Source organism: Astyanax mexicanus, chromosome 19, assembly GCF_023375975.1.
Source record: "Astyanax mexicanus isolate ESR-SI-001 chromosome 19, AstMex3_surface, whole genome shotgun sequence".
NCBI classification, from domain to species: Eukaryota; Metazoa; Chordata; class Actinopteri; order Characiformes; family Acestrorhamphidae; genus Astyanax; species Astyanax mexicanus.
The window spans coordinates 24,662,735-24,688,034 of NC_064426.1; the positions used below are offsets into that span (position 1 = coordinate 24,662,735).

A 25,300-nucleotide genomic window follows, 5' to 3' on the forward strand; every position below is an offset into this window, starting at 1 on the left:
GAGAGAGGTCCCAGAAATAATGATAAGACGAGCGGTAGCCAAGACAAGGGCTGTGACTGAAATGGCTCCATATTTACTAGTTAGGGCATTATTGAGTATGTCGGCCATTTTTCTTTGAGTGTCCGAATCATAAGGGGGGATTCGAACGTAATTTTGAGGGCACTAAAAACTCCCATAAATGAATCATGATTTTTTTGTAAACATCGCTGCTTACTATGCGAGCTAAATGTGTCCCAAAATGCATTGCGGGTCTCGCTACTAAGCAACAGACAGCCGAACAAACGGAGCGGACAGCGAGCCATCAGGGTTGCCAGATTGTTACAGTAGGATTCAGATAAAACCAATTCACTGGGTAAAACGTGTTTAAAATCCGCCAAAATACTGAGAAAACCATCCAAACAGCTGATGTTCATCATATCAACAATATTACAGGGTTTATTCCAACATGATCTTAAATAAAATAACTTAATTATCTTAAATATCACTAATTACAAAAAACAATATTTAAATGAGTTTATCTGCATGTTTGTATGATGTGTTTTGTGCAGTGTCCGAATTCACTCCTGTTTCACCACTACTTAGTGAACTACATAGTGTCTTACTAAATAGCGCAACACTAATGAGGGAGTAGGGAGCCATTTCAGTCACAGCCAAGCTCTTAGAACAAATGAAAATGCAGTGTTCATGGCCAATCACAGTCTAAAGGAGGTCTCAGAGGAAATTATTAGCACCAGGTGTGATCAAAAGGCATTCTCGGACAAATAATGCACAGATTAGAGCCAATCACAGTCATAAGGAAGTCTCACAACTCACAACAAAAAATACAATAGTTTGGACCAACTACGGCTGGAAATTTATCCTGAGATTTCATGATAAAGACCAGTCACATTTAGGAGGAGGTCTTAGAAGTAATGATAATGGTGATTATGGCAAACTGCCGTTTTTTTTTTTTTTTACGGGGAGTTCTCTGAAAACAAACTGCAACAATGCAATGCTTATGACCAATCAGAACAAATCAAGTGATGGCCAGGAGCAGTCAGAGATTGGCCCAATCCCATTTCTTTCCCATTCGTGGGTATCTTTGGTTGTTTTTTTTTGTGCCGCCATCTCGCCAGTGATTCTCAGCACTCTGTTTTGAGTATTCTTCTGAAAATTCTCAGTGTAATAGATCATGTAGCCTTAACATTTCCCCCTACCACTCCAGCCTAACAAAAATCAAAACACTGTACCCGTTGGCATCAACATGCAAAACAGAGGGGTAGGGCTAAGTGGTAGGGCCAAGGGGTGAAGAGGGATGGGGCTTTAGAGACAGGTTTTAGAGAACACAAGGTAGTTATTAGGACCTTCCCTAAACTGAGCAGACCACTAGTGGTTCTATTGATCAGAAAGAGTTTTTGTAGGTTTTGTAGATGCTTCATACTTCATCCTCTTCAACATTCGTGTTTGAAATGTACTTCCAGCTTTAGTGGGCTTTGGTGTATCTCCTGTATGTCTAACTCCCCCCCAACTCGCTCTGACATGAATACCATCGCCAGCAGCCCCAGCATTATCCCTCTGTTTCCCCTTTCTCTTTTCCCTCCCTCTCTTTCTCTATCACTTTCTTCTCCCTATCTCCCTGACATTTCAGAGTTCTCTTGCCCTCAGCTAAACTCAGTGCCCTCAGTGATGTCATCGCTTCCTTTTCTTGGAAACTGCCACCTCACATATTTGTCAACGCTGTGTCATGAGCTACTTCAGGCTGCTTCACAAAGGCCTACCTAAACACACACAAACACACAACCAATGCCGATGCAATGAACAAAGGTGTAAAATAGCATCCATCAAAATTTTTCGAACTAAATCCAGGCGGACAAATTTTTTTAATAGGGTGTGTTATGGACTTTTGTTTTGTTTGTCGTGTTACACCCACAGCTAACCAGTTTACTCTGGTTTATACCTTTTCCGTAACCCCCCTAGTGGCCATTAGTGGAATGGAAATCTACTCGGCGGACATTTTGAATAAATGTAAACAAAAGTGCTCAAATACTGCGAGTGAATATTAAACGGTACATCCACTTTGACCCCCCAATTTTCAAAAAATTATCTAAATATTTAATTTACCAAAGACTGAAAACCAAAGGGGCCATTTTTGGAGCCCAAGTATTTACTTTCATATGAGCCATTAACCACCAGGGTACAGTGTATTTTTTTTATATTCTGAGATGAACAGAGGGACCCTCAAATTAGGCATTTTTTGGCCACTGTGAAAGCGGTTATACATCAGTTAAATGCTGCTGTTACTGGACTAATTGAGTTTAAAAACAGTTGTTAATTAATAAATAAGACTGAAAGCCAGTTATCTTAGTATAAATATGTACTGGAGCAGCAGTGTATCATTTTACAAACCTGGCTTTATTAGTCTCACTGTATAGCTCATGTAACTAATATTATTGTATTTTTTTATATTTATTTATTGTATATAAGTTTATATAAGTATTTTATTGCATGTATGAACCCCAAATTGTAATTAGGGTTGACTGTGCCAAAAAAAACAGGTTTTATATCTTGTGTTTTGTTTAGCAGTGGTTCTGGTTTTGGTTCCTCCTCTAACCTTGTTGTAACTGGGGCCCCAATTAGTGCAACACTCAGAGTTGCCAGGTTTAAGGGAGAGAGAGAGAGCGAGAGAGATTAGGCTTGTTTAGGCATCTGAAGGGTGAATTTTAAACTGAGTTTGGATGGATATTTTCGTTGGACCTGGCAACCCTGCCTGCAGCAGCACGCGCTGATTTTACCGGTATTTTCAACAGAAGTGTAGGGGGAGGCTCGCGCGGGTAAGCTGTGTTTTTGTAGCTCTAATCCCACAGTTTTAACTAATAAAGCTGCAAAACAGACGCGATGTAAAGCCAGGGCTCAGGACTGTGTGTGAGAGGTATGTGCTGATATAAACTCGTGTAAACAGAGTTTTTAAAGACTTTGGAGAAGTTCTAGCAGTAGCAGCAGTAGAGTTTGTAAATTATGTAGTGTCTGGAGAGAGAGCTGCTGTTAGTGTGACTGTGCTCAATGCTCTTGTGTGATTTTAATTAGATCAGTTTAATATTTTGAGGTCTAATTTGTAATATAATCCTAACTGTCTCGATGCTCGCGCTCTCCCTCACACTCTCTCTAGCATTCTGTCACGCGCATTGTAGCGTTCTCTCGTGCACTAGTTCGTTCGCTCTCTCATTCTCTTATGTTTTTTCTATCGCTCTCTCGCGCACTAAGTATAGTACTCTCTTGTGTACTATCTCTATCGCACTCTTCCATATTCTGAGGCTCGTTCTATCGCTCTCTTGTGCTCTCACTCACTCTCTTGCACTCTCGCGTTCGCTCTCTCATACTATCCCTCCCACTCTCTTGTGCTTGCTCTCTTTCTCAATCGCTCTCTTTCTCACACTCTTGTATTCTCCTGTTCGTTCTATTGCTCTCGTGCACTAGTTCTGTTGCGCTCGCGATGTCGCATTCTCTCACGCTCATTCTATCGCTCTCACTCTCTCGCGCATTAGCTCTATTGCTTTCTCGCAGTTGTTCTAGTTCTGTCGCTCTCTTGATCTCGCATTCTCATTCTATCGCTCTCTCTTGTGCCCTTACTCGCTCTTTCACACTCACTCTATCGCTGTCCCTCACACTCACAATATGGCTCTCTGGCGCTTGCTTTACCTCTCTCTAACTCTTGCTCTCGCTCTATCGCTCTCTTTTTTTTGCACTCTCGCATTCTTTCACGCTCTTACAAGCTCTCAAGTCTTCACCTGACCTCTAGACAAAAACTATGATATTGCCTCACACCCACACACTCCCCACAGCCCCTTATTGACCGCACCTGTTATGGTTAATGGCTTGAGCACCTATCGTGCCATGTTTGCGTCATTGCTCTGGTCTTTAATGTAGCCTATGTGGGCAGGGGGCCTTACAGCAATGTTCTTTTGTCGAAGGTGTCCATTAAGATGCCTGCTGACTCAGCAACCTCATGTCCACCATGCTTTTGTAAATGTGGGAAAGTGGAGGGGAGATATAAATACCACCTTTGCAAATGTCCTTCTAATAACACAAACTTCAGTAGTGGTTCTGGCACATAAGGAGGCTTCCAACCAAATGCTGAACAACTGCGAAGCTGCTAAGAGTTATTATCCTGGACCCAGGGAGTAAACTGGCACTTGTTCCAACACTTTCCAAAGCATTAAAAGCAGTGGCTCTGCACTTTCTAATTGAGCTCAGGCTTAATTTGGGGAGGGACAATCTAATCAGCACTAATCTCTCTGACTACACAGAGTCCTGACCTATAGGCCAGAGCAGAATTAGAGTCTGAGAGTAAGTGGGAGTACTAATTAAAATCTCTTTTTCAGCTGGGGCAAGGGGCACGAACCAAATTATGTGAACTTCACGATCTTGTTTTTAAAAAAAAATTTTAACACTAGATAGATTAATATTGAAGACATCAAAACTATGAAGGCTATGCAATGGCTCTCCAAGTTTACTAAAAATGAGTTCTACAGAAGAAGAAAAAACAGTTAGCAAGAACTCATCACCTCCAGAACTCCTTGAAGACAGTTGGAGAGCCATTTCAGGTTCTTCCTCATGGTAGAAGCCAACTAAGAGGGGGCAAAGTTGACACTAAAGCAGAAAGTTCTATCTTGAAAAATATCGCCCTCCTGGTGACTTGCAACCATCTGCATCTCACTGCTGTTAGAGGCACACTGCTCAGCCCAATCAACTCTTCCTTCTGCCCTGCCCCTAAACCCATACATCTCCCAGTGCGCCTCCCAAACTACTACTCCCATGTTTTTTTAAAGCATTTTTTCAATTTGAGCTGAGGGTGGAGTCAGCTAAAATCAGAGGGTGTAATCACCTTTAAACTTTTGTTTCAGCTATAGGTTGAGGGGCATTAACCAAAATTTGTGTTTTATTTTGATAGGGTTTTGTGGGTGCTGTGTTAAATGTGTTCACTTTCTGGTGGCAGGGTCTGTTTTCGTGCATGTGCACATTAAAACTAAGGGAAACGGAGAAATATGATTACTGAGCTAAAATCTAATCTAATTTAAGATTTTAGACCTTGCGTTGATGCATACTCGTACAGTTCCTTTTAACAATTTTGTCACTTTTTTTTCAAGGCAATACTGAGCATTGTAAGTGTAAGATTATTTAGCTTATTTTAGGTCAAAGTCAGGTTAGTCTGATTCTTGTGTCCAAATTTAAGACAGAAAATACAGCATTTTTGTGATGGAGCGAGAGAGAGGAAAAGCGAGAGAGCGCGCACGCTGGAGAAAAAAAGGGGCGAGAGAGGAAGACACACACCTTGTGAGAGAGTGAACATCCTGATTGGCCTCTCCTCATGCTTAGTTGGCCAATGAGGTTTCAGTGTAGGAGGGACTTACAGCGCGCGTGAGAGAGAACGAGAGGTAAAGACGCGCGTACATATGGCAAGCCAACTAAGCCAAAACGTGTGGGAAAGAAACGCCTCCACGCGTAAAAATATGACGTGTCCACACGTAAAAAAATCACGTGTTGACAGATAAAGACGTTATCTTTTTACGTGTACAGACGTAATCTTTTTACGTGTTTCACCTGTACAGACGTGGCTATATTACGTGTACAGACGTAAAAAATTAACGTCTTGGGATTTACTGTCCATCTCAAAAAGCCGCAGTTGCAATATGCAGCCTGTAGATGGCAACATTTACTGAGCTGTAGAAGCAGTCTTAATATGCCTGTACAACACCTCATATCTGCTAGGACAGATTAAAATGTGGATAAACAAGTATTTTTAATGCCACAGTGCCCTACTCAGGGAACATAACATTCCCTACATTAACACACAAGAAATATAACTATTATTGCTAGGTGTAAGACAGATCCCACAGGGAAAGTCATATTAAGTCAAGTCGTATTATAGCGGCACAATTAACACTAAAGCAAGGCTGTTATTAAAAATGTTAGGTCTAAAAAAAAAATAAAAAAATGAACTACAATCAATATAAACACAATATTTCAGTCCTAACTGTCCACACTTAAAGTCTTAACTTTTAAAATGTTATACTTTTAAATTGTAATTTTGCTTTTTAAGCCCTAGTAAACAACATTCGGTGTTCAGCCACTGAATTTAGTAAAGTTAGAGTCACAATTTCTCTGTATCTTTTATTAGTTTCTTTTACATTTTTATTGTCCTAAAGCAAATCAAAATGACAAAATAACCATAGATTATTGTGCAGATGACTAGTACTACAAAAACTAATAATAATAATAATAATAATAATAATAATAATAATAATAATAATAATAATAATAACAATAATATGACTAATATATATACTATGAATTGCATTTTAATAAAATAGACATCCAAAGTATACAATACAAATAATGCTACATTAAAATATAGCTTTTTTAAACTGTTTTAGCATTCTCTGTTTTATAGATGTGAAGTGTTTTTATTGTCTTTTTTTCGTTTTGAGCGCACGCCCCCCCCCCCCCCGTAATACTGTAATTTAATGTACTTTATTTAGAGCTAACAAGTACTGAAAGCAATGGCAGGGCGAAGATTTAGATTGCTTCAGGAAAACTTTAACAGAATTGTGAACAGCCATCTTCGCAGATTTTGCAGAGCCATGATTGCACTGACCTAAAGGCAGGGTAAACACTATGGATATAAAATGGCGGGGGTTACATCATGTGAAATAGGGGGTACATCATAGACACATGATTACAACGTTTCAGTTATGTGGACCTTGCGTGCAGAGTGTGTATGAGTATGTATGGGGCTATGTCACGGTACGTAGACACTGCGTTGTAACCCACGTAAGCGTCTTATGAATATGGAATACAATACGTTGCATGACATCATGTGTTGTCAGGCTGCCTTATTACAATGCAAATGTATGCATAGGCACGTTTACCGATTGGATGTTAGATGCCAAAACGTGTATACACGAACAGTTTTACCGCCTGTACACGTGATTTTTTTACGTGTGGACACGTCATATTTTTACGCGTGGAGGCGTTTCTTTCCCACACGTTTTGGCTTAGTTGGCTTGCCATACGTACAGTGTAACGGTACGCGTCCACTGGCACTTAAGCCCCGACGCATCCCATTCATTTCAATGGAGAGAGCCGCCGCATGCCGCGGTGCATACTGGGTTGCGTTGCGTTGAGCGCAGCCCCGCCCTCCGGCAGGAAAGTTGAACAGATCTCAACTTTATTCAAATGAATCCGGCCGCCGCGCTGCGTCCAGCCAATCAGGGAACAGCAGGCTGCCACACCACACACAGACGAGCCTCACACACACAGAACAGGCGCCTTTTAAACACAGAAGAGAGGCTTAAAATGGCGGAATATGGATTTATACAACTATAGATCACAGTGAAGTTGACTAAAAAGGTAAAATATTAAACTTATGATTGACTACATCTGTTGCTTCATTTGAATTCAAAAACGTTACGGACACGCCCACACGCGGCGAGCCAAGAGATCCGGCACGGCGACCTGCGTTGAAGAAAAGTGCCAGTGGACGCGTACCGTAATATCAGCGCTGCGTTCATTAAACACAAACAAACACATTTAACTCCACCAAAAAACTCTACATTCTGTCTTTACTAGTTCTGTACAGTTTAAACACTGACTCCTAAATTAGTGAGAGTTAAATTACTGCAGAGAGCTGCTGAGGTGAGTTTAAACAGACTTCACTTCTTCATTAACATTAATAACACTAGATAAACTAACGTTAGCTGGATAAGTGTTGGGGAGATACTGTACTCTGTCCTGTCCTCTTCATTGAAATTATATTTTAAAGTAACTTCAGACTTTATTGAAAAAAAACTTTATTTTCTTAAAGACAAACAATAATTTCAGAGAGGTTTTCCCTTGGGGGAAAAAGTAAGAAATTAAGAAAAAAATACATACAAGTATCCTAGAATCTCCTGAAAATAACACCCAGCCTGTGTGAATGTTTTCTATAATATACTTTGTAATTTTCAGTTTAATATATATATATGTCAAACTATCAAAATGTACTGCAAAACTGGTTTTAGGGCCTAAATGTTTAGCTGTCCTTACCAGTAGGAAATACAAATAGAGGGCATGAAAAAAAAAATAATCGTGACTAATCGAGTAATCCAACAAATAATCGGCAGATAAGTTGACTACAAAAATAGTCATTAGTTGCAGCCCTTAGACTTTGGGATTGCTTATTTTAAGAAATATATTTATGTAAGAAAAAATTGCTCACCCCATTGTCAGACATGTTTGCCTTATTTAAGCATATACGTCTCAATTTACATATTAACATATGTATCAACATATCAACATACATATTTTGTCTAGTTTTGACAATGTATTTTTTTTTGCAGTGTAACCTTAAACGTTATATACACCTCTACTGCTCTGTTGTACTGTTCACATTTTCACCTACATTTTAAACATCTGGGGCTTATGCCTGTCGCCCCCTTGTCCCTTTTATATGCAAAACAAACAGACATTAAAAATGTTAAATTCTTTTGCCCCATCTGCAATACCTCACACTTTCAGAAACATTGCTACAAACCAGTTAAAATAAAGTATAAAGAGAATCTGCCCATGTAGCTGATGATGACAGGATGTAGTAAAGTTTTTAAATGTGCTCACTAGACTTCAGTGTGCAACCAAAACTTACCGTACCAAATACTGTAAATATGTAATGTAACAAAGACAAACCTTGGTGCGAACGCTGGCCTTTTAGGTGTAAAAACGCCTTTTGAAAAATTCAATTTGAAGATTTCAATTGTCTTTTTTTGGACATGCAAGCTTTTTGTGGTCTGACAGCAATGATACAACTCTCTCTCTTTCCCTTTTTCTATCTCTCTCTCTCTCTCTCTCTCTCTCTCTCCTCTAGAAGAGACAGCGTTTGAAGCCGGCGTCCGGGTGCAGATCCACAGTCAGGCTGAGCCTCCGTTTGTTCACGAGCTCGGCTTCGGGGTGGCGCCCGGCTTCCAGACCTTTGTAGCCACACAAGAGCAGCGGGTGAGTGACAGCTAACCTGTGTGTGTTCTGAGTTTCCACGGAAACCTGGTCCTCTACCTCAATTTGCATCAACTCTCCTCCTCCTCATCCTCTTCTCATTCTCCTCTCATACTGGCCTGGTCATTTCTGCTCTCAAACTCTTTTCTGGCTTTTTTTTTTTTAATTTTTTATCTGGAGTGTTTGCCTTTCATTAGCTTCCTCTGGGTGCAGCAGATTGAGTTCTGCACTCAGCGAGCTTCACATGTTTGCCGGGGGAGTTTTAGTACACATATCAGTTTCTTACCGGAATATTGTTCTTTCATCACCCAGCTGTCCACTGCTCTGATATCACAGTGATTATGTCCTTCATTTGGCTTGTTTCTCCCCCTCTCTCCCGGCTCTCCGAGCAGTTCTGATCTGTATCAGCGTGACCTTGCTCTCAGCTGCCTTTGCAGTCTGCGTGTGTCTGATGCTCCGTCTGTTGGCTCAGGGCTAATGTCTAATTTCACACCAGTACAGCCTAATGGCTAGTGGCTAATAGCTCGTGCTGATTAGGGCTGTTGAACACAGAGAAAGAACTGTAGAATCCCACAGCTTAACCTTGTAGTGCCGGGGTGTAATTGATTGTGTGTGTCCTCAGGACTTTTGGTTACAACATCTACTAAAACTTTTCCTAATAGTGAATTAATACTGAAGTCATCCAGACTATGGCTACATTCACATTACCAGGCTGAAGTAATCACTTTTTTGCTCAATGTGGCTCAGATCTGATTTTTTCATAGCTGTGTGAACGTGCCAAATCTGATTTTTTTCCAAATCAGATTTGAATCACTTTTATATGTGGTCCTAAATTGGATACGTATCTGATCCATGGACATACGACATGAATGTGAAACTTAAAATCAGAATTCATGCATCTTTTTTGCTTATACGTATGCGCTATGTGCTTCTTTCTCGTACCCACACTCTCTCTCTTGGTGCATCTGTGCAGCTATAGCTGCAAAAACAGCAAAAGCAAACCGCCTGGCCTTTTTTCACCTCTTTGACCTGATCATGAACTTCAGACCGGCTGTTTACTCTCTTCACTCAAGCAAAAGATGCTCCACATATGAGCTGCTAACTTATCCAATCGTTTTTGTTGTTGGTGAAGAAGGAAATGTTTATACACGTATCAATGTGTGCATGTGAGATGTTTCAGGGAACTGTCAAGATAGCCAAATCCGATCTGTGCTAAAAATTGTATTTGGGCAAAGTGGCTTGTAATGTGAACATAAACTAGGAGGGAACACATAAAAAAATAATTTAGTAACTTCAGTTAACAGCTGTGCTGAACTTGTCAAGAGTTATTAATTCATTTCTTGCCTCTTAATGTGTTTAAGAGCATTAGTTGTAAAGTTGTGAAAAGGTAGAGTTACAGGTATACAGTGAATAGCTCTATTTGATTGATGTTTTAATCCATGTTATGGCAAGAACTACTCAACTAAATAAATAAAAAAATACTTTAAGCAAAAAAGATGCATCAATTTCGATTTAGACCACATATGAAAGTGATTCAAATTGGATTTGGAACGTTCACACAGCCACACAAAAAAAATCAGATCTGAGCCACATTGAGCAAAAAATCTGATTTATGTCATTCAGCCTGGTAATGTGAACACAGCCTAAGTTCTAGTAATATCTACTGAAACTGTTAGCTACAGTAACATCTACTGAAGTTTATATTTTTATAGCAATAGCTACTGATAACCATAGCTTTGCATTAGACATCTGTTGTCTTATTAAATTAAAACTTTTGTTGAGGTTGAACTGATTATTGGTGTAACACACAGGCCTGTAAAATGTACTTATTGTACTATGAATTACTATAAACTATTAAACTATGAAGAAAAACAAGTATGAAATTATTTAATAAACAAAATAGTGTTAAACAAACCAGAATATGTTTTTATTTAAGATTATTCAAAGTAGCACCTCTTGCTTAGATAGATACAGTTTTGCCAATCTCTGCATTTTCTCAGTCAGCTTTATGAAGTAGAGTCACCTGAAATGGCTTTCAGTTAACAGCTGTGCTGAACTGGAGTTAATTACTTGAATTTTTCCTCTTAATGTGTTTGAGAGCATCAGTTGAGTTGTGAAGAGGTAGGTAGGGTTGCTATACAGTTGGTATCTAGTCCATATTATGACAAGAACTACTCAACTAAGTAAAGAAAGATTACTTTAAGGAATAAAAGTCAGTCAACCTAAAATATTTCAAGAACTTTTTGAAAGTACAGTGCCTTGCAAAAGTATTTGGCCACTTGAACTTTTCAACCTTTTGCCACATTTCAGGCTTCAGCAGTTTTCAGCTCTTTCCACAGATTCTCGATTGGATTCAGGTCTGAACTTTGACTTTGCCATTCTAACACCTGGATAAGTTTATTTGTAAACCGTTCCATTGTAGATTTTGCTTTATGTTTTGGATCATTGTCTTGTTGGAAGATAAATCTCTGTCCCAGTCTCAGGTCTTTTGCAAACTCCAAAATGGTCCTGTATTTGGCTCCATCCATCTTCCCTTTAATTTTAACCATCCTCCCTGTCCCTGCTGAAGAAAAGGAAACGAGCATGATGCTGCCACCACCATGTTTCACTTTGGGGATGCTGTGTTCAGGGCGATGAGCTGTGTTACTTTTCAGCCATACAAAGCACTTTGTATTTAGGCCAAAAAGTTAAACTTGGATCTTTTCTGAGCAGAGCACCTTCCACATGCTTGCTGTACAAACAGCACTTCTTATGTTTTTCTTTCTTTCTTTTCTTTCCATAAAGGCCAGATTTGTGCAGTGCACAAATGATTGTTTTCATATAGACAGAGTCTCCCACCTGAGCTGTAGATCTCTGCAGTTCATCCAGAGTGATCATAGGCCTCTTGGCTGCATCTCTGATCTGATTTGAAGTGGTCTGATACTCCTTCCATTTCAATATGATCGCTGGCACAGTGCTCCTTGAGATGTTTAAACCTTGGGAAATGTTTTTGTATCCAAATCTGGCTTTAAACTTCTCCACATCGGTATCTCAAACCTGCCTTATGTGTTCCTTGGTCTTCATGATGCTCTCTGAGCTTTAAACAGAACTCTGAGACTGTCACAGAGCAGGTGCATTTATACGGAGACTTGATTACACACAGGTGGATTCTATTTATCATCATCAGTCGTTTAGGTCAACACTGGATCATTCAGAGATCCTCACTGAACGTCTGGAGAGAGTTTGCTGCACTGAAAGTAAAGGGGCCTAATAAAGTTGCACGCCCCACTTTTCAGTTTTTTATTTCTAAAAAAAAAAAAGTTTAAAATATCCAATAAATTTCGTTCCACTTGACGATTGTTTCCTACTTGTTGATTCTTCACAAAAAATAACAATTTCATATCTTTGTTTGAAGCCAAAAATGTGGCAAAAGGATGAAAAGTTTAGGGGGGGCCGAATCCTTTGCAAGGCAATGTATCCTTAAGACCATTAAAAATGTTATGATGAAATTGGCTCTCATCAGGAAAGGAAAACCAGGAGTTTCCAGCCTCCAAGACCACAGCACCCCAAATAAGAGCCACCTAAATGCTTCACAGAGTATTTGGGTTTGTTTAACACTTGTAAGTTATTACCTAATTCCTTATGTGTTCCTTCATGGTATGGATGACTTCAGTATTAATTTACAATATAAGAAAGTGTGTCTAAACATTTGACTGGTACTGATTGAATAGTTAAAAAGACATGATGCTATGATCAGATCTTTACCATGGCCTATTTTAAACACATCCTAATAACATCTTAAACTATGATCGAAATCACTTCTGCTGTACGTTGTATCTGTTTGTTTGGTTCTGTAGTGTTTTTACTATAAACAAGCTGACCCAAAGGTGACCCACTGAATAACAGAAGCAGCAGTAGCCTTCAGCACTGTGGTCACAGGAGAGAGGACATAACAAATCATAGTTATAAAATGTGTTTTTCTGAGCTGAGCTGAGCTGAGCTGTTTCAGGTGCAGTGGTGGGTCAGTGCTGCTTTCTGTTGTCAGGGAGTTGTGGTAGTGGATGTCCTCTGAGCTGCTCTTGCTCTTATCACACAGTGTCAGCATGACAGAGTCCAGCGCTTATCAGCTGCATGTCCGCGAGAGATGCTTGTCCTCCAGCATCACATCGCTGTCTTACTTCTTTGGTTTTCTCTCTCTCTGTCTGTCTATCTGTCTGTCTCTCTTTTTTTCTGTGTCCCTGGCCCTTAAGTTGTTTTTATCAGCCTATCCCGTCTGTTTGAGGACCTCCTGGATGACCTTGTCTCTCTCACAGTAAAGAGCTAAATCCTGGCCAGGGCTCTATGTAGTGCGTGACTAGATTGAGTGTTCAAGTTTAAGACGAGCCAAGAATCTATCAATCTCACTTTCTCACTCTAGCTCTCACCTTTAAACCAGTCCTCGGATTTCCACAGGAATCGGCACAGGAATTCACGATTTAAAGGAACTCAAATTTTCAGTTGGAAGGGAGCTTAAAACAGCATAGACAGCGGAAAACAATGATTTACCACTTCACCATTTCACCAAAGTTTCATCATTAAAGTCGATTCTTCAGTTGTAGCATGTCAACTGAGCTGTTTGGGGATGGGGTTGCAGAACATTTTGAATTGAGATATGTACCCAGGGGTCTCGACTAACTTTTTTTCTTTTTGCACCAGCACAAATGTTAGTTGCACCCAAATTTTGCACTGCATTGCTTTTAGCACTGCAGTTTTAAAGGTTGCCTTTTTTGCACTGTCCATCTAGGCAATACTGCCTTGATGGCTAACGGCTAACAGGCCATGCTAACTGTGTTTCCTAGATAAATTAATCACTGTTTTCTTAATTACAATGAATTATGTTGAAAACACGCCTCAGTCGATTCTGAGTGATGTTAAAATACAATTATATCACAGTGGGGTTCTGCCCTTCACTCGCTCTGATTGGTTTAGACAGGCATATGAGCCTTGAACCACTCAGAGACGGCTGGTTGCGCTGATGCGAGCGGAAAAAAAATAAAGGTTGTAGCTAACTAAGTTAAAGTACTAAGAAAAGCTAAGTTAAGCAAAAAAAAATTGTAAATAAAAAGAAAAAATCTTTTAAAGTCAAACGAGTGCTGGATGTTAATCTACACAGATTTCTCTCCTGAAAACTGTTTATTTGGGTGAGTAAAGCGCTTCCGTTTAATTACAGCAAGCTTAGATTACTGAATGGATTACTAATGAAGCATTAGCATTAGTGGCTAACCGCTAGCGGAGTAGCCCAACAGCACTACACCGAGGTAAGCCAGGGTTATATCAGCTAGCAGATTGTCCCACACAGCTTGTTTTAACACGGTAAACACACAGGCTACTGTCTGATATACTCACTCGCCTCTGAACAAAGAAAGAGCTAGCGCTATGGTTAGCGGGTAATTCTCATGCAGCTCCAGCAGTGCTAGCCGGGGTTAGCAGCAGGCTGCAAGCCGAGAATACTCACCTCTGAATGGCTAAAGAGCTAGTGCTTAGCGCGGTTAGCGGCTAGTGCTAAATGCTAAATAACTAAATTGAAACACCTGTAAAACGCTGTATTTCAGCAGAGAGGCTTTACTGTTCCTTACAACCTGACTGGTAAAATTCATACATATGGCTCACTGTGGAAAATTAAAGAATTTTAAGTGTGCCTTATAATGCAAAAAAATACAGTAATCAGCTGTAGTTCCCTCAGCCTTTATTCTGTAAAATACATCTCTGGAAGAGAAGTCCTGTTTTGGGAAAGTTTTAACAGTAATGTTCACCTTTTTTATTTATGTACTAAACTTTAAAAAATGTCATTTTCTGGCAGCAGGGATCTTAATGATGCTTTTTTTTTGCTCTAACAAACCAAACTGAGCCTTCCCAGAACAGGTGTATTTATACTAAGACTGAATTACACACAGCTGGGCTCTATTAGCTAATTAAGTGACTTCTGGATATTATGTAGGGGTTTCCGAGTAAAGGGGGCTGAATACTTTTTGCACATCACACTTTTTTAGAGTTTTAGTTTATTAAAATTTTAGAAATGCATGTATTTTCATTCTGCTTCACAATTATGTGCTACTTTGTGTTGGTCTATCACTTAACATCTCAAAAAACACTTTAAGTTTGTGGTTGTAAGGTGACAAATGGGGGTGCGAGTACATTTGCAAGCATTGAATAATCAGATAACTGCAGTAATCCAATTGAGAACGGCTTTCTGAGTGCATATAAATGCTGTCGCTGTTATTATTTTTAATTATAATTATTATAAGGAGACTAACTGTGATTAGAAATGGGATTTAGTTTTTGTGTCAACTGTGAATCATTCTTTTCATTGTGCTTCAGCTTTTATTGCATTTTTATTGTGTTGATTCGCTTCGGCGCTTTTGACAGGTCTTTCATCAGTCAGTCAGCAGAACTTTTCGGTGCATCGTCGAGGAGGGCCTGCAATTACGAGAGCCGGAATAAGACACATTAACTAAAGACTAGACAACAAATGCAGCTGGAAAAGCGTAAGAAACAAAAGGCAGAGAGACAGAAAGGAACAAAAGGCGCTCAGTCGGATGTCCCAGAGGCGATGAGTGGTAAGGTTAGAGAATGGAGTGTTTTCTCATTTTTAATTAATATTTAAGCTTGCTCAGACAAAAAGGTCAATTTTCATTTGCAGTAATGTTCCTGCCTGGGGGGGGGATGACTCACAGGCAGAGCCTTGCTTAAAACCCGTCATTGTCGAGGAGAGGGAGAGAGGGAGCAGAAATGGAGAACAAATGAAAGCTGGGATTTGTAATCTGGGTATCCGCAGGGATCTGGGGTCCGCAGGGATGGAGGTCTGGTGTGCAGCCAGTATTAGGTTGGCTGGAGGAGTGTGATATCACAGAGGGAGATTGAATATCTGCCTGAGTAGGTGTGTATGGCTAAGATGCTGGGATTCAGGATGCCTTTGTTATGGTCTGGTGTTGAAACTGTACATTGATTGATCTAATTAATTGATGCCTTAACCCTTAGAAGCCCATTGATGCAAACTGTGTAGAAAAATCGTGCATTGTTTATACAGCTTAATTACTCAGGAATGCATCAACGCATCAACATGATTAATACATTATTATTATTATTATTATTGTTTTAAAAAAATAGCACTGACCTCGCGCTGAACTGAAGTGTTTTTGAGAAATCTGTTGTGAAATACACCTAAAAAATTAGCTTACCTTCATATTTCCGTATTTCCATGCATAGTCTTTTATTATAATGCCATTTATTATTCAAAACACTATAATCCGCATGTGTGTTTTTACTTTCACACTGGAGTCTGCGGTAAATCTCATGACGTCATTGCTAGAGCTGATTTGTCAAACAAATAAATAAATAAATAATAATAATAATAATAATAATAAAGTATTAAATAATATTTACTTCTAGTGCTCTTAAATCATTTACATGAGGTATAAAATCAAATAACATTTGAATAAACCTAGTAGTGTCCAGAAAAACAGCTTAGAAACTGCCAGCCTTCAAACAAAACCTTATCAATCAATCAACCTTTATTTTGACTCAATGTAGCCGAGCATTTACAGAAACAGGGATTGACATGACAGAGAAAATAATAGCTACATTTAATTATTTTAAAAATAACAGTGAATAAAATATAAAAATAGATTTAAACAAATACAAATATAATTAGAATAAAAAAATATATATAATAAAGCTTGGTTTAATCAATAAAAATCTATTTACATCAAAAGATAATAAGATTAATACAACAAAAAGTAGTTAAAATTAGCTATAAGTAATAATAATAATAATAATTAGTTCAAAAGATAATAAGATTAATACAACAAAAATAGTTAAAATTAGCTATAAATAACTTTTACATAATACAATGAAAATACAAACAAACAAATGAATTAAAAAAAATAAAAGCAATAATAATAATAAAAAAAATAATAGTAATAATAATAAACAAAATCAAAATAAGTTAAAAAGCAAAAATACAAAACTATTAAAAATAATAATACTAATAAAAAAATAAAAATAAATAAAATAGATTATCAATTAAACCAAACTTTATTATAATTCTTTTCTAATTATAAAAATAAGGAAACAAATAAAACGGAAATAAAAAACTAAAAAGTAGTAAAATAAGAAATAAAAGTTAAAGGTGGAAATATCAAAAAATATAAATCCACTCATGTGTTCTGTCACAGTAATAATTCATGTAATAAACTATCATCAAAATCCTTGTACTTTCAACTAATATACACATAACTATTACTAAAAGGAAACTCTTGTGTGAATTGGTTTGAAGTCCGCACATTCAAAAATAAGTTAAAAAAATAAATAAAAATAAATAAATTTACAAATTTTCCATTTATTTACATCTCAAATGATGAATGATTAGATCTGTGGATAGATGGATCAATGCTTGGTGAATAGGTCAGTGAGTAAGAGGATGGAGTGAAAAAGGATGGATGTATGTTTAAAGCTGGAACTTCAGCAGTTGCTTGTGTAAATATGATCACATGTAGCTCAGTGCTGTATCGTGCGAGCCCTCTGGCTCTGCACGTTGGCTGTGGAAGCTTAAACTAATATGAGAAGGTTTGAGCAACAGCTTCATTTCAGATTCCCTGTGCTACTCCGCTGTTTAACTCCACCCAGCGTGCAGCGCGGAGGCGGAGGGGTGGTTACAGCAAATTTAGCTCCGGCTAATTAACTTCCTTTCAGGCTTCCAGCACCTAAAACAAGGCCCTGAGACTTCCCACCGCGAACTTGGTCTTCCACCACCCCCTCCCATCCTCCTCGCTTCTCCCAGCGTTTGATCACTTCTTCAGCGCGGCCTCTGCTGAGGCAGCCTGCGATGACTCCAGCTCTAATTATGTAAAATGAGGTCAGCCCTACCAGTCGTCAACCAGGGCTTCCGCAAAGACGCGGTCATATTAATGCGGCGTCCTCGCTTTGACTGCTGTGCTCTTTAAGTGCTAGGAGCTTTTGCTGTGGTGCCAAATACTGAAGTTACAACTCCACACCCGGAACCGCTAGATAACTTTGAACATGGATATGAAGCTGTGAGGATGAGCAAACTGCACATGGTCAGAATCACTGTTTAGTCGTGTGAGAACATCTGCTAAAACCAAAAAGGAACATAATAAATCATTGGCTGCATGCCTCTGAATAAACTACTGAATAAATTAAATAAACTCTTAACCTTTTTTTATATCCAAACAGACATAAAATAATAAATAATAAATGTCCTACTCTAATAATACATTTACTTAAGCAGTGACATTTTAGTCACACATTTACCTCAGTTGTGCTACTCTAAAATTGCACTTACTTAAGTAGTGCAATTTTAGTCATACATTTAGCTCAGCAGTGCTATTCTAATAATTCTGTTCCATAAGCTCTGTAATATGAGTCAGAAATGTACCTCAGTTGTGCAATTCTGATCATAAATTTACCTTAGTAGTGTAATATTATTCATAACTGTACCTCAGTAGTGCTCTTTTAATAATACATTTACTTAGGCAGTGTAATTTTACATTAATTTTACATTTATTTTACATTTATCTTAGTAGTGCTATTTTAATAGTAGATTTACCTCAGCAGTGAAATGTTAGTCACGCGTTTACCTCAGATGTGCTATTCTTATGATACATTTTCTGAAGCCATGTCATTTTATTCATAAATTTACCTCAGTTGTGCAATACCAATTATAAATGCACATGGGCGTTGCAATTTTAGTCATCAAATTACACCAGATATTCTACCAGATAGCATTACAGATGCTAATCTAGTCATGCATTTACCTCAGCAGTGAAATTGTAGTCATACATTTATTTCAGGTGTGCTATTCTAATATTAAATTTACTTTAATACAATTTGCTATACATTTACCTCAGTTTTGCAATTCTAATAATACGTTTTCTTAAGCAGTGTCATTTTAGTCATACAATTACTTCAGTTGTGCAATTCCAGTCATAAGTTGACATAAGCTTTGCAATTTTAGTTATACAATTACCTCAGTAGTGTTGTTTTCATAAAACACTTACTTAAGTAGTGTAATTGTATTCGTACCTGATTAGGCTATTCTAATAATAAATTTACCGAAGCAGTGAAACTTTAGCCATACATTTACCTCAGATCTGCAATTCCAATCATACATTTGCATCAGCAGTGTAATTTTAGTCAAATATTTACCTAATTAGGGCTTTTCAAATTATACTTTTAAACAAGCAGTATAATTCTAGTCATATAATTAATTTGATTGTGCTATTCTAATCATAAATGTATTTAAGCAGTGGAATCTAGTCATAATTAATTTAGTTGTGCTGTTCTTATAATAAAATCACTTAAACAGTGTAATCTTAGTCATACATTTACATCAGGCGTACTATTCTAATTATATTATATTTACTTAAGTAGTTCTATCCCTATAATACATTTACTAATGTAGTACAATTTTAGTCATACTTTCACCTTGATCGTGCTATTCTTAACAAACAAGTATTTAAGCAGTGTAATTTTAGTCATACATTTACCTCAGTTGTGCTTTTCTAATAATAAGTTATAATAAGCAGTGTAATAATCAATTATACCTTTACTTGATTGTGCTATTGTAATCAAACATTTACTGAAGCAGTGTAATTTTAGTCATACATTTACATCAGTAGAGCTAGTCAAGTTACATGTGGGTGAAATTTATGCAGGGAAAGGCAGAAAGTCTTTTGATAAAAAAAGTTATAATATTGTTAAGGCTAAGTTAGCTAACGTTTGCAATTTAGCTCAGCTATCGTTGTTATCCTCGGTTAAAAACAGACAGTAAACATATACAAAGCATGATAAATGATAATTTAATTTATCTGACTAAATACGACTAAAGCATTAAAATAAACTGAATTCTGCTGTTTATTGGCTCTTTCTGTCTCCTTCACTCTCTGCTGCAATTTTTCCCCCCACAAAGTTTCCAGAAAGATTCTGACTGCTGTTGCTGTTGTTACTGCTGTTGTCTTGTTTGGGATTTGTTCAGTGTACTGTGGCAATGTGGTCCCTCGTTATGAGAGCAAAGCTGTGAACAAGTCTGTGGTTTAAAAACACATCACATCACAAGGTAGAAGAACAAAACACAAGCAGAGCACAGGGTCAGACATGCTCCAGCACCTCTGCATCAAAGAGGGATAAGGGTCTTGTTCAAGGGTCCAACAGTGTCAGCTGAGTGATCCCAGGTAACGAACCCCCAAACCCTGGGATCAATAACCCACCTTCTAACTACTGAGGTTCAATAGCTTGCTTGAAGGAAGCAGAATAGAAGCTGTGAGAATGTCTAGATTTAATTTCCTCACTTTTTTGCCATCTAACATAGCTGTTTTGACAGTTAATATGATTTAAAATATAAATGAAATAAAGTCCTATGTAAAAAGTATATAATGCAAAACGTAACATCTCAAGACATCCCACTTCTCCTGCACGTTCCATGATTCTCACAACACACTTTGATATATGATGCCCCCAAATAATCTACAATATAATATAAAAATATATATTTATTAAGTGAAAGATGTGAAGAGAGAAAATTTAATTAGCACTTACCTCGTACTTATTAAAGGCTGTACCCATGACTTATGTGGTAATTTTTCGTTTTACTTCTACAAACTATGCAGAGATAAAGCAAAAAATACTACAGAAGATAATCTAGATCATCTAAACAGCAACTCACTTTTTGCCTTAAATGTGCTATTGTAATCAAACATTTACCTAAACTGCGTAATTTTAGTCATAAATTTACCTCAGTAGAGCTATTTAAGTTACATGTAAGTGACATTTATGTAGAGAAATGCAGAGAAAGTCTTTTGCTAAAATATATATATATATATACAGTTGAGGACGATATTATTAGCTCCCCTATGAAATTTTGAGTCTCCTCAAGATTCTGGCAAGATCCTTTTTAGCAGAGCAAGGCAGTTCTAACAGAGCATTTCTGAACATACAATTTTTCATTAGAAGGACCAAAATATTTATATTTGTGCACCAAAATATTATTATGTAAGAATAAGCTAAAATGACCAGGGACATTATTATTAGCCCCCTTTAAGAAATTAACATTTATTAAGTCATCACACAAGCCACTTTTGTGCAGTGATGTGCTTTACCTTCTCAGGTGATGTGCATAAAGGTGATCAGGTGAAACAGATGACTGCACTCAATTAAGTTAAGTTAATTAACTCATTTAAGTTAAAACATGGTATAAAAGCCTCATTATGGAGCTGGCAGTTGAGGAAGCAACATGCCAAAAACAAAGGAAATCAGTTTGGACCTGAGAAAAAGAATTATTGATGCACACAAAGCAGGATAGGGATATACAAAGATATCCAAGCGTTTCCAAGTGTCAAGAACTGGAGTGAGAGGCATCATTCAGAGATTCAAAGACAGCAACACAGTGCAGAACAAGCCTGGCAGAGGTAGAAAGAGAAAGATTTCAGAGAGACTGGAAATAATACTAGTGAGAAATGTGTCTAGAGACCCCAGATTAACATCCAAGGCACTGGCAAATGACTTGGCCACATCAGGAATCATAGTCTCTAAGAAGACCATCACTAGAGCTCTACACAGGAATGACCTGCGAGCGTGCAGACCAAGAAAAACTCCACTTTTGAGGAAGAGGCACCTTCAAGCAAGACTTAAGTATGCTCGGGACAACCTGGAGAAAAATTATTCATACTGGAAGTGTGTCTTATGGTCTGATGAGACTAAACTAGAGCTCTTTGGCCACAGGGACACTGCTTATGTTTGGAGAAAAAAAGGACAGGCATTCAACCCAAAGAACACCATCCCCACAGTGAAGCATGGTGGTGGGAGTATTATGCTATGGGGATGCTTCAGTGCATCTGGAACTGGAAATCTTGTCAAGGTGGATGGAATCATGAATAAAGAAAAATATGTGACTATTTTGAAAGAGAACCTTAAGCAGTCAGCTGTGAAACTGGGTCTGAGACGTCACTTCATTTTCCAACATGACAATGATCCTAAACACACATCCCTCCTGGTGAAGAACTATCTCCAGATGACCAAAGTGAATGTCATTGAATGGCCTGCACAAAGCCCTGACTTAAATACAATAGAAAATCTGTGGGGTGACCTAAAGAAAAATGTCCATGCAAGACAACCATTGAATCTAGAGGAACTTGAGAGATTTGCCAAAGAAGAATGGGCCAGGATTCCTCAAATGAAGTGTGAGAGACTTGTTGTAAACTACAACAAACGTCTGCAGGCAGTAATCCAGCAAAAAGGATACACAATTAACTATTAGGATGTGGGGGGCTAATAATTTTGACCCTGATAGTTTTTGTGTTTTGTGTAATATCTTCATTTCTGAGTGGAATACAATATAGTGTAAGCATCCAAAATAAAATTACAATGTCTAAAAAAGCTGTGTTTAGTTTATTTTGCTCTGGTTAATATCACTTGGAAAATCCTTAGAAAACAAGGACTATTTTGTAAGGGGGCTAATAATATCGTCCTCAACTGTATATATTGCTAAGGCTAAGTTAGCTTCCTTTGCAATTTAGTTAGCATTAGCCTTGCCATGTGCCGTTTTTAACTTCACAAGAGGATAAGAAACCGAGTAAACATTTACAAAGCATGATAAATGATAATTTAATTTATGTGAATAAGTGTAACTTTTTCAAGTCACTTTTGAGAGGCTAAATACCTTAAATTTACATTTAAAATTAGCTCTGCTTTTTTTTTTCCCCCCCAAAATGACAGATCACATTTTCCCTCATTCTGATGACTGATGTGAACACTTCCTGAAGTATATGACCCTCATCTGCATTATTTTATGTATTGCACTCCTGTCACAAAATTGGTTGATTAGATAATTGCATGGATGCGTAGGTCTACAGGACTTCCTAATGATTGCTCTGTAAATGTAATTATGGATGTTCTTTTCAGTGTGTTTTTTGTCTGATCATCCACACGTTTGTAACGTAGGCACTGATGCTGCAAAAGAAGTGATGAAGCAAAAAGAAAGTCCATGAAAGGTGTCAAGGCCACATTTCAAAGGACCATTCTCCTTGAATTTTCTGATTTTCTACAATAAAAATGTCAGGCGTCATTAAAAAAAAAGTGTCCTTTGGTGCACTTTCTGCACTTTAGTTCTTAAGAAATGCTCTTCGTAAGTCACTGAAAGACACTGTACTCCACTTGTAGCTGTTGTAAAATGGACCAGCCCCTCCAAACTTGACGGAAATGGTCAAAACAAGATGCATCAGAGGCAGGCATTTACACTTTTCTGGAATTTTTCTGCCTTTGGATGTTTTGGATGCCATGTTGGTGGTTGGATTTCCAGCATCGCTACTTATCCTGCCGTACTCTGCATCCAAGAAGCCAACCCAGGAACCAGTTTCAGGATTCTGTTGGCCCAGCAGTCAGCCCATCAGCTCCTATGGGTCTCTCCAGACAAAAAAGCCAAAAAAAGGATCAGCTCATCTGAATTAAATGGAAATGGTCAAAACTAGATCTGTGTACCAAGAGCCCTTTAAACTTCCAGTACACCATCCTTCAAGATGCATGAAATACAGTCATCAATACTCTTCTCTTCAAAAGTAAAAGAAACATGGCCCAGCGTCATGTGTCAAGGTCACATTTGACAACCATTTTTGCTCTGCTGAAGGGACATTCTCCTTGAATCTTCTGATTTTGTCCAATAAAAATGTTTATGGCGTTGTTGTTGTCTCTGGTGCAATTTCTGCACTTTAGCTTTTAAGAAGTGCTCTTAATTAGCTTCAGAATACTGTACTGCTTTGTGGGCCTTCCTTTTACTAGCTCCCTTCAGCTGCCCATGATAAATAAATACCAAACCCTGACACCAGCCTACAAATCCAAAAATGGTCTACACTAAACCCGTTTTTTGGGGTTCCATTACAGTTCTGCTTGACCCACCATCCATCAAGATGCATAGAGGATATGCATCAATTATTTTTTGGGACTCTTCTGCCTTCTGATGTTTTGAATGCCATGTTGGTGCTGGATTTCCATTATTGCCACCTATCTTGCCCTCCTTGGCATCCGAAAAGTCAACCAAAGAACCAGTCTCATGATTCTCTTGGCCCAGCCGATCAGCTCCTAGGGGTCGCTCCAGACAAAAAAGCCAAAAAGGGACAAGCTCCTCTGTATTTGATGGAAATGGTCAAAATCAGATCCGTGTACCAAGAGCTCTTTAAACTTCCAGTACGGCCTTGCTTGACCCACCTTGCATGAAATGCTGACATTCATACTTTTCTCTTTAAAAGTAAGTCCAAGTAAAAGAAAAATGACAGTCATATGTCAAGGCCACATTTCACAGCCATTTGTGCTCTGCTAAAGGGACATTCTCCTTGAATCTTCTTAGTTTGTCCAATAAAAATGTTTATGGCGTTGTTGCTGTCTTTAGTGCACTTTCTGCACTTTAGCTCTTATGAAGTGCTCTTAATTAGCTTCAGAAAGACTGTACTGCCGTGTGTGGGCCTTCCTTTCACTGGCTTTCTTCAGCTGCCCATAATAAATAGATACGAAACCCTGAAGCCAGCCTACAAATCCAAAAATTTTAGCTATTTCTTGATGGCAATGGTCAAAACTAAACCAATACCAGGAGACTTTTGGGGTTCCATTTAAGTTCTGCTTACCCACCATCCGTCAAGATGCATGGAAAGCAGGCATTTGGACTTTTCTGCTTTCTGATATTTTGGATGCCATATTGGTGGTTGGATTTCCATCGTTGCTACCTATTTTGCCGTACTCTGCATCCAAGAAGCCAACTTAGGAATCAGTCTCAGGATTCTGTTGGCCCTACAGTCAGTCCATCAGCTCCTAGGGGCCAAAAAGCCAAAAAGGGACCAGCTCCTCTGCATTTGATGGAAATGGTCGAAACTAGATCCGTGTACCAAGAGCTCTTTAAACTTCTAGTACGTCTCTGCTTGACCCCACCCATAATACAAAACCCTACTCCAGCCTACAAAACCAAAAACAGGAGCCATTGCTTGATGACAATGGTCAAAACTAAACTCAAACTCACACCAGGAACCTTTTGGGGTTCCATTACATTTCTGCTTGACCCACCATCCTTCAAGATGCTTGGAACACTTTTTTGAACTTTTCTGGCTACTGATGTTCTGAGCTCTTCTGGGTTTCGTCCTAGGGCTTGTCCCAGACAAAAAGCCAAAAGTAGACCAGCTTCTCTGCACTTAATGAAAATTGTCAAAACAAAATCTGTACCAAGAGCCAATTAGCTTCAAATATGGCTCTGCTTGACCTTCTTGAAAGGTCCATTTCTCTTAAAAAA

General features: G+C 38.3%; 1 protein-coding gene across 2 annotated transcripts in view; it reads left to right on the forward strand.

The window, feature by feature from the left end:
- The window catches only part of LOC103044531 (acid-sensing ion channel 2), a 317,128-nt gene that overhangs the window by 247,334 nt on the left and 44,494 nt on the right, over positions 1 to 25,300 (forward strand). For both annotated transcript variants that reach the window (XM_049468103.1, XM_049468102.1), the window contains exon 3: positions 8,876 to 9,003. In XM_049468103.1, the coding sequence (XP_049324060.1) occupies positions 8,876 to 9,003 (128 nt within the window). The remainder of the gene's footprint in view (positions 1 to 8,875; positions 9,004 to 25,300) is intronic.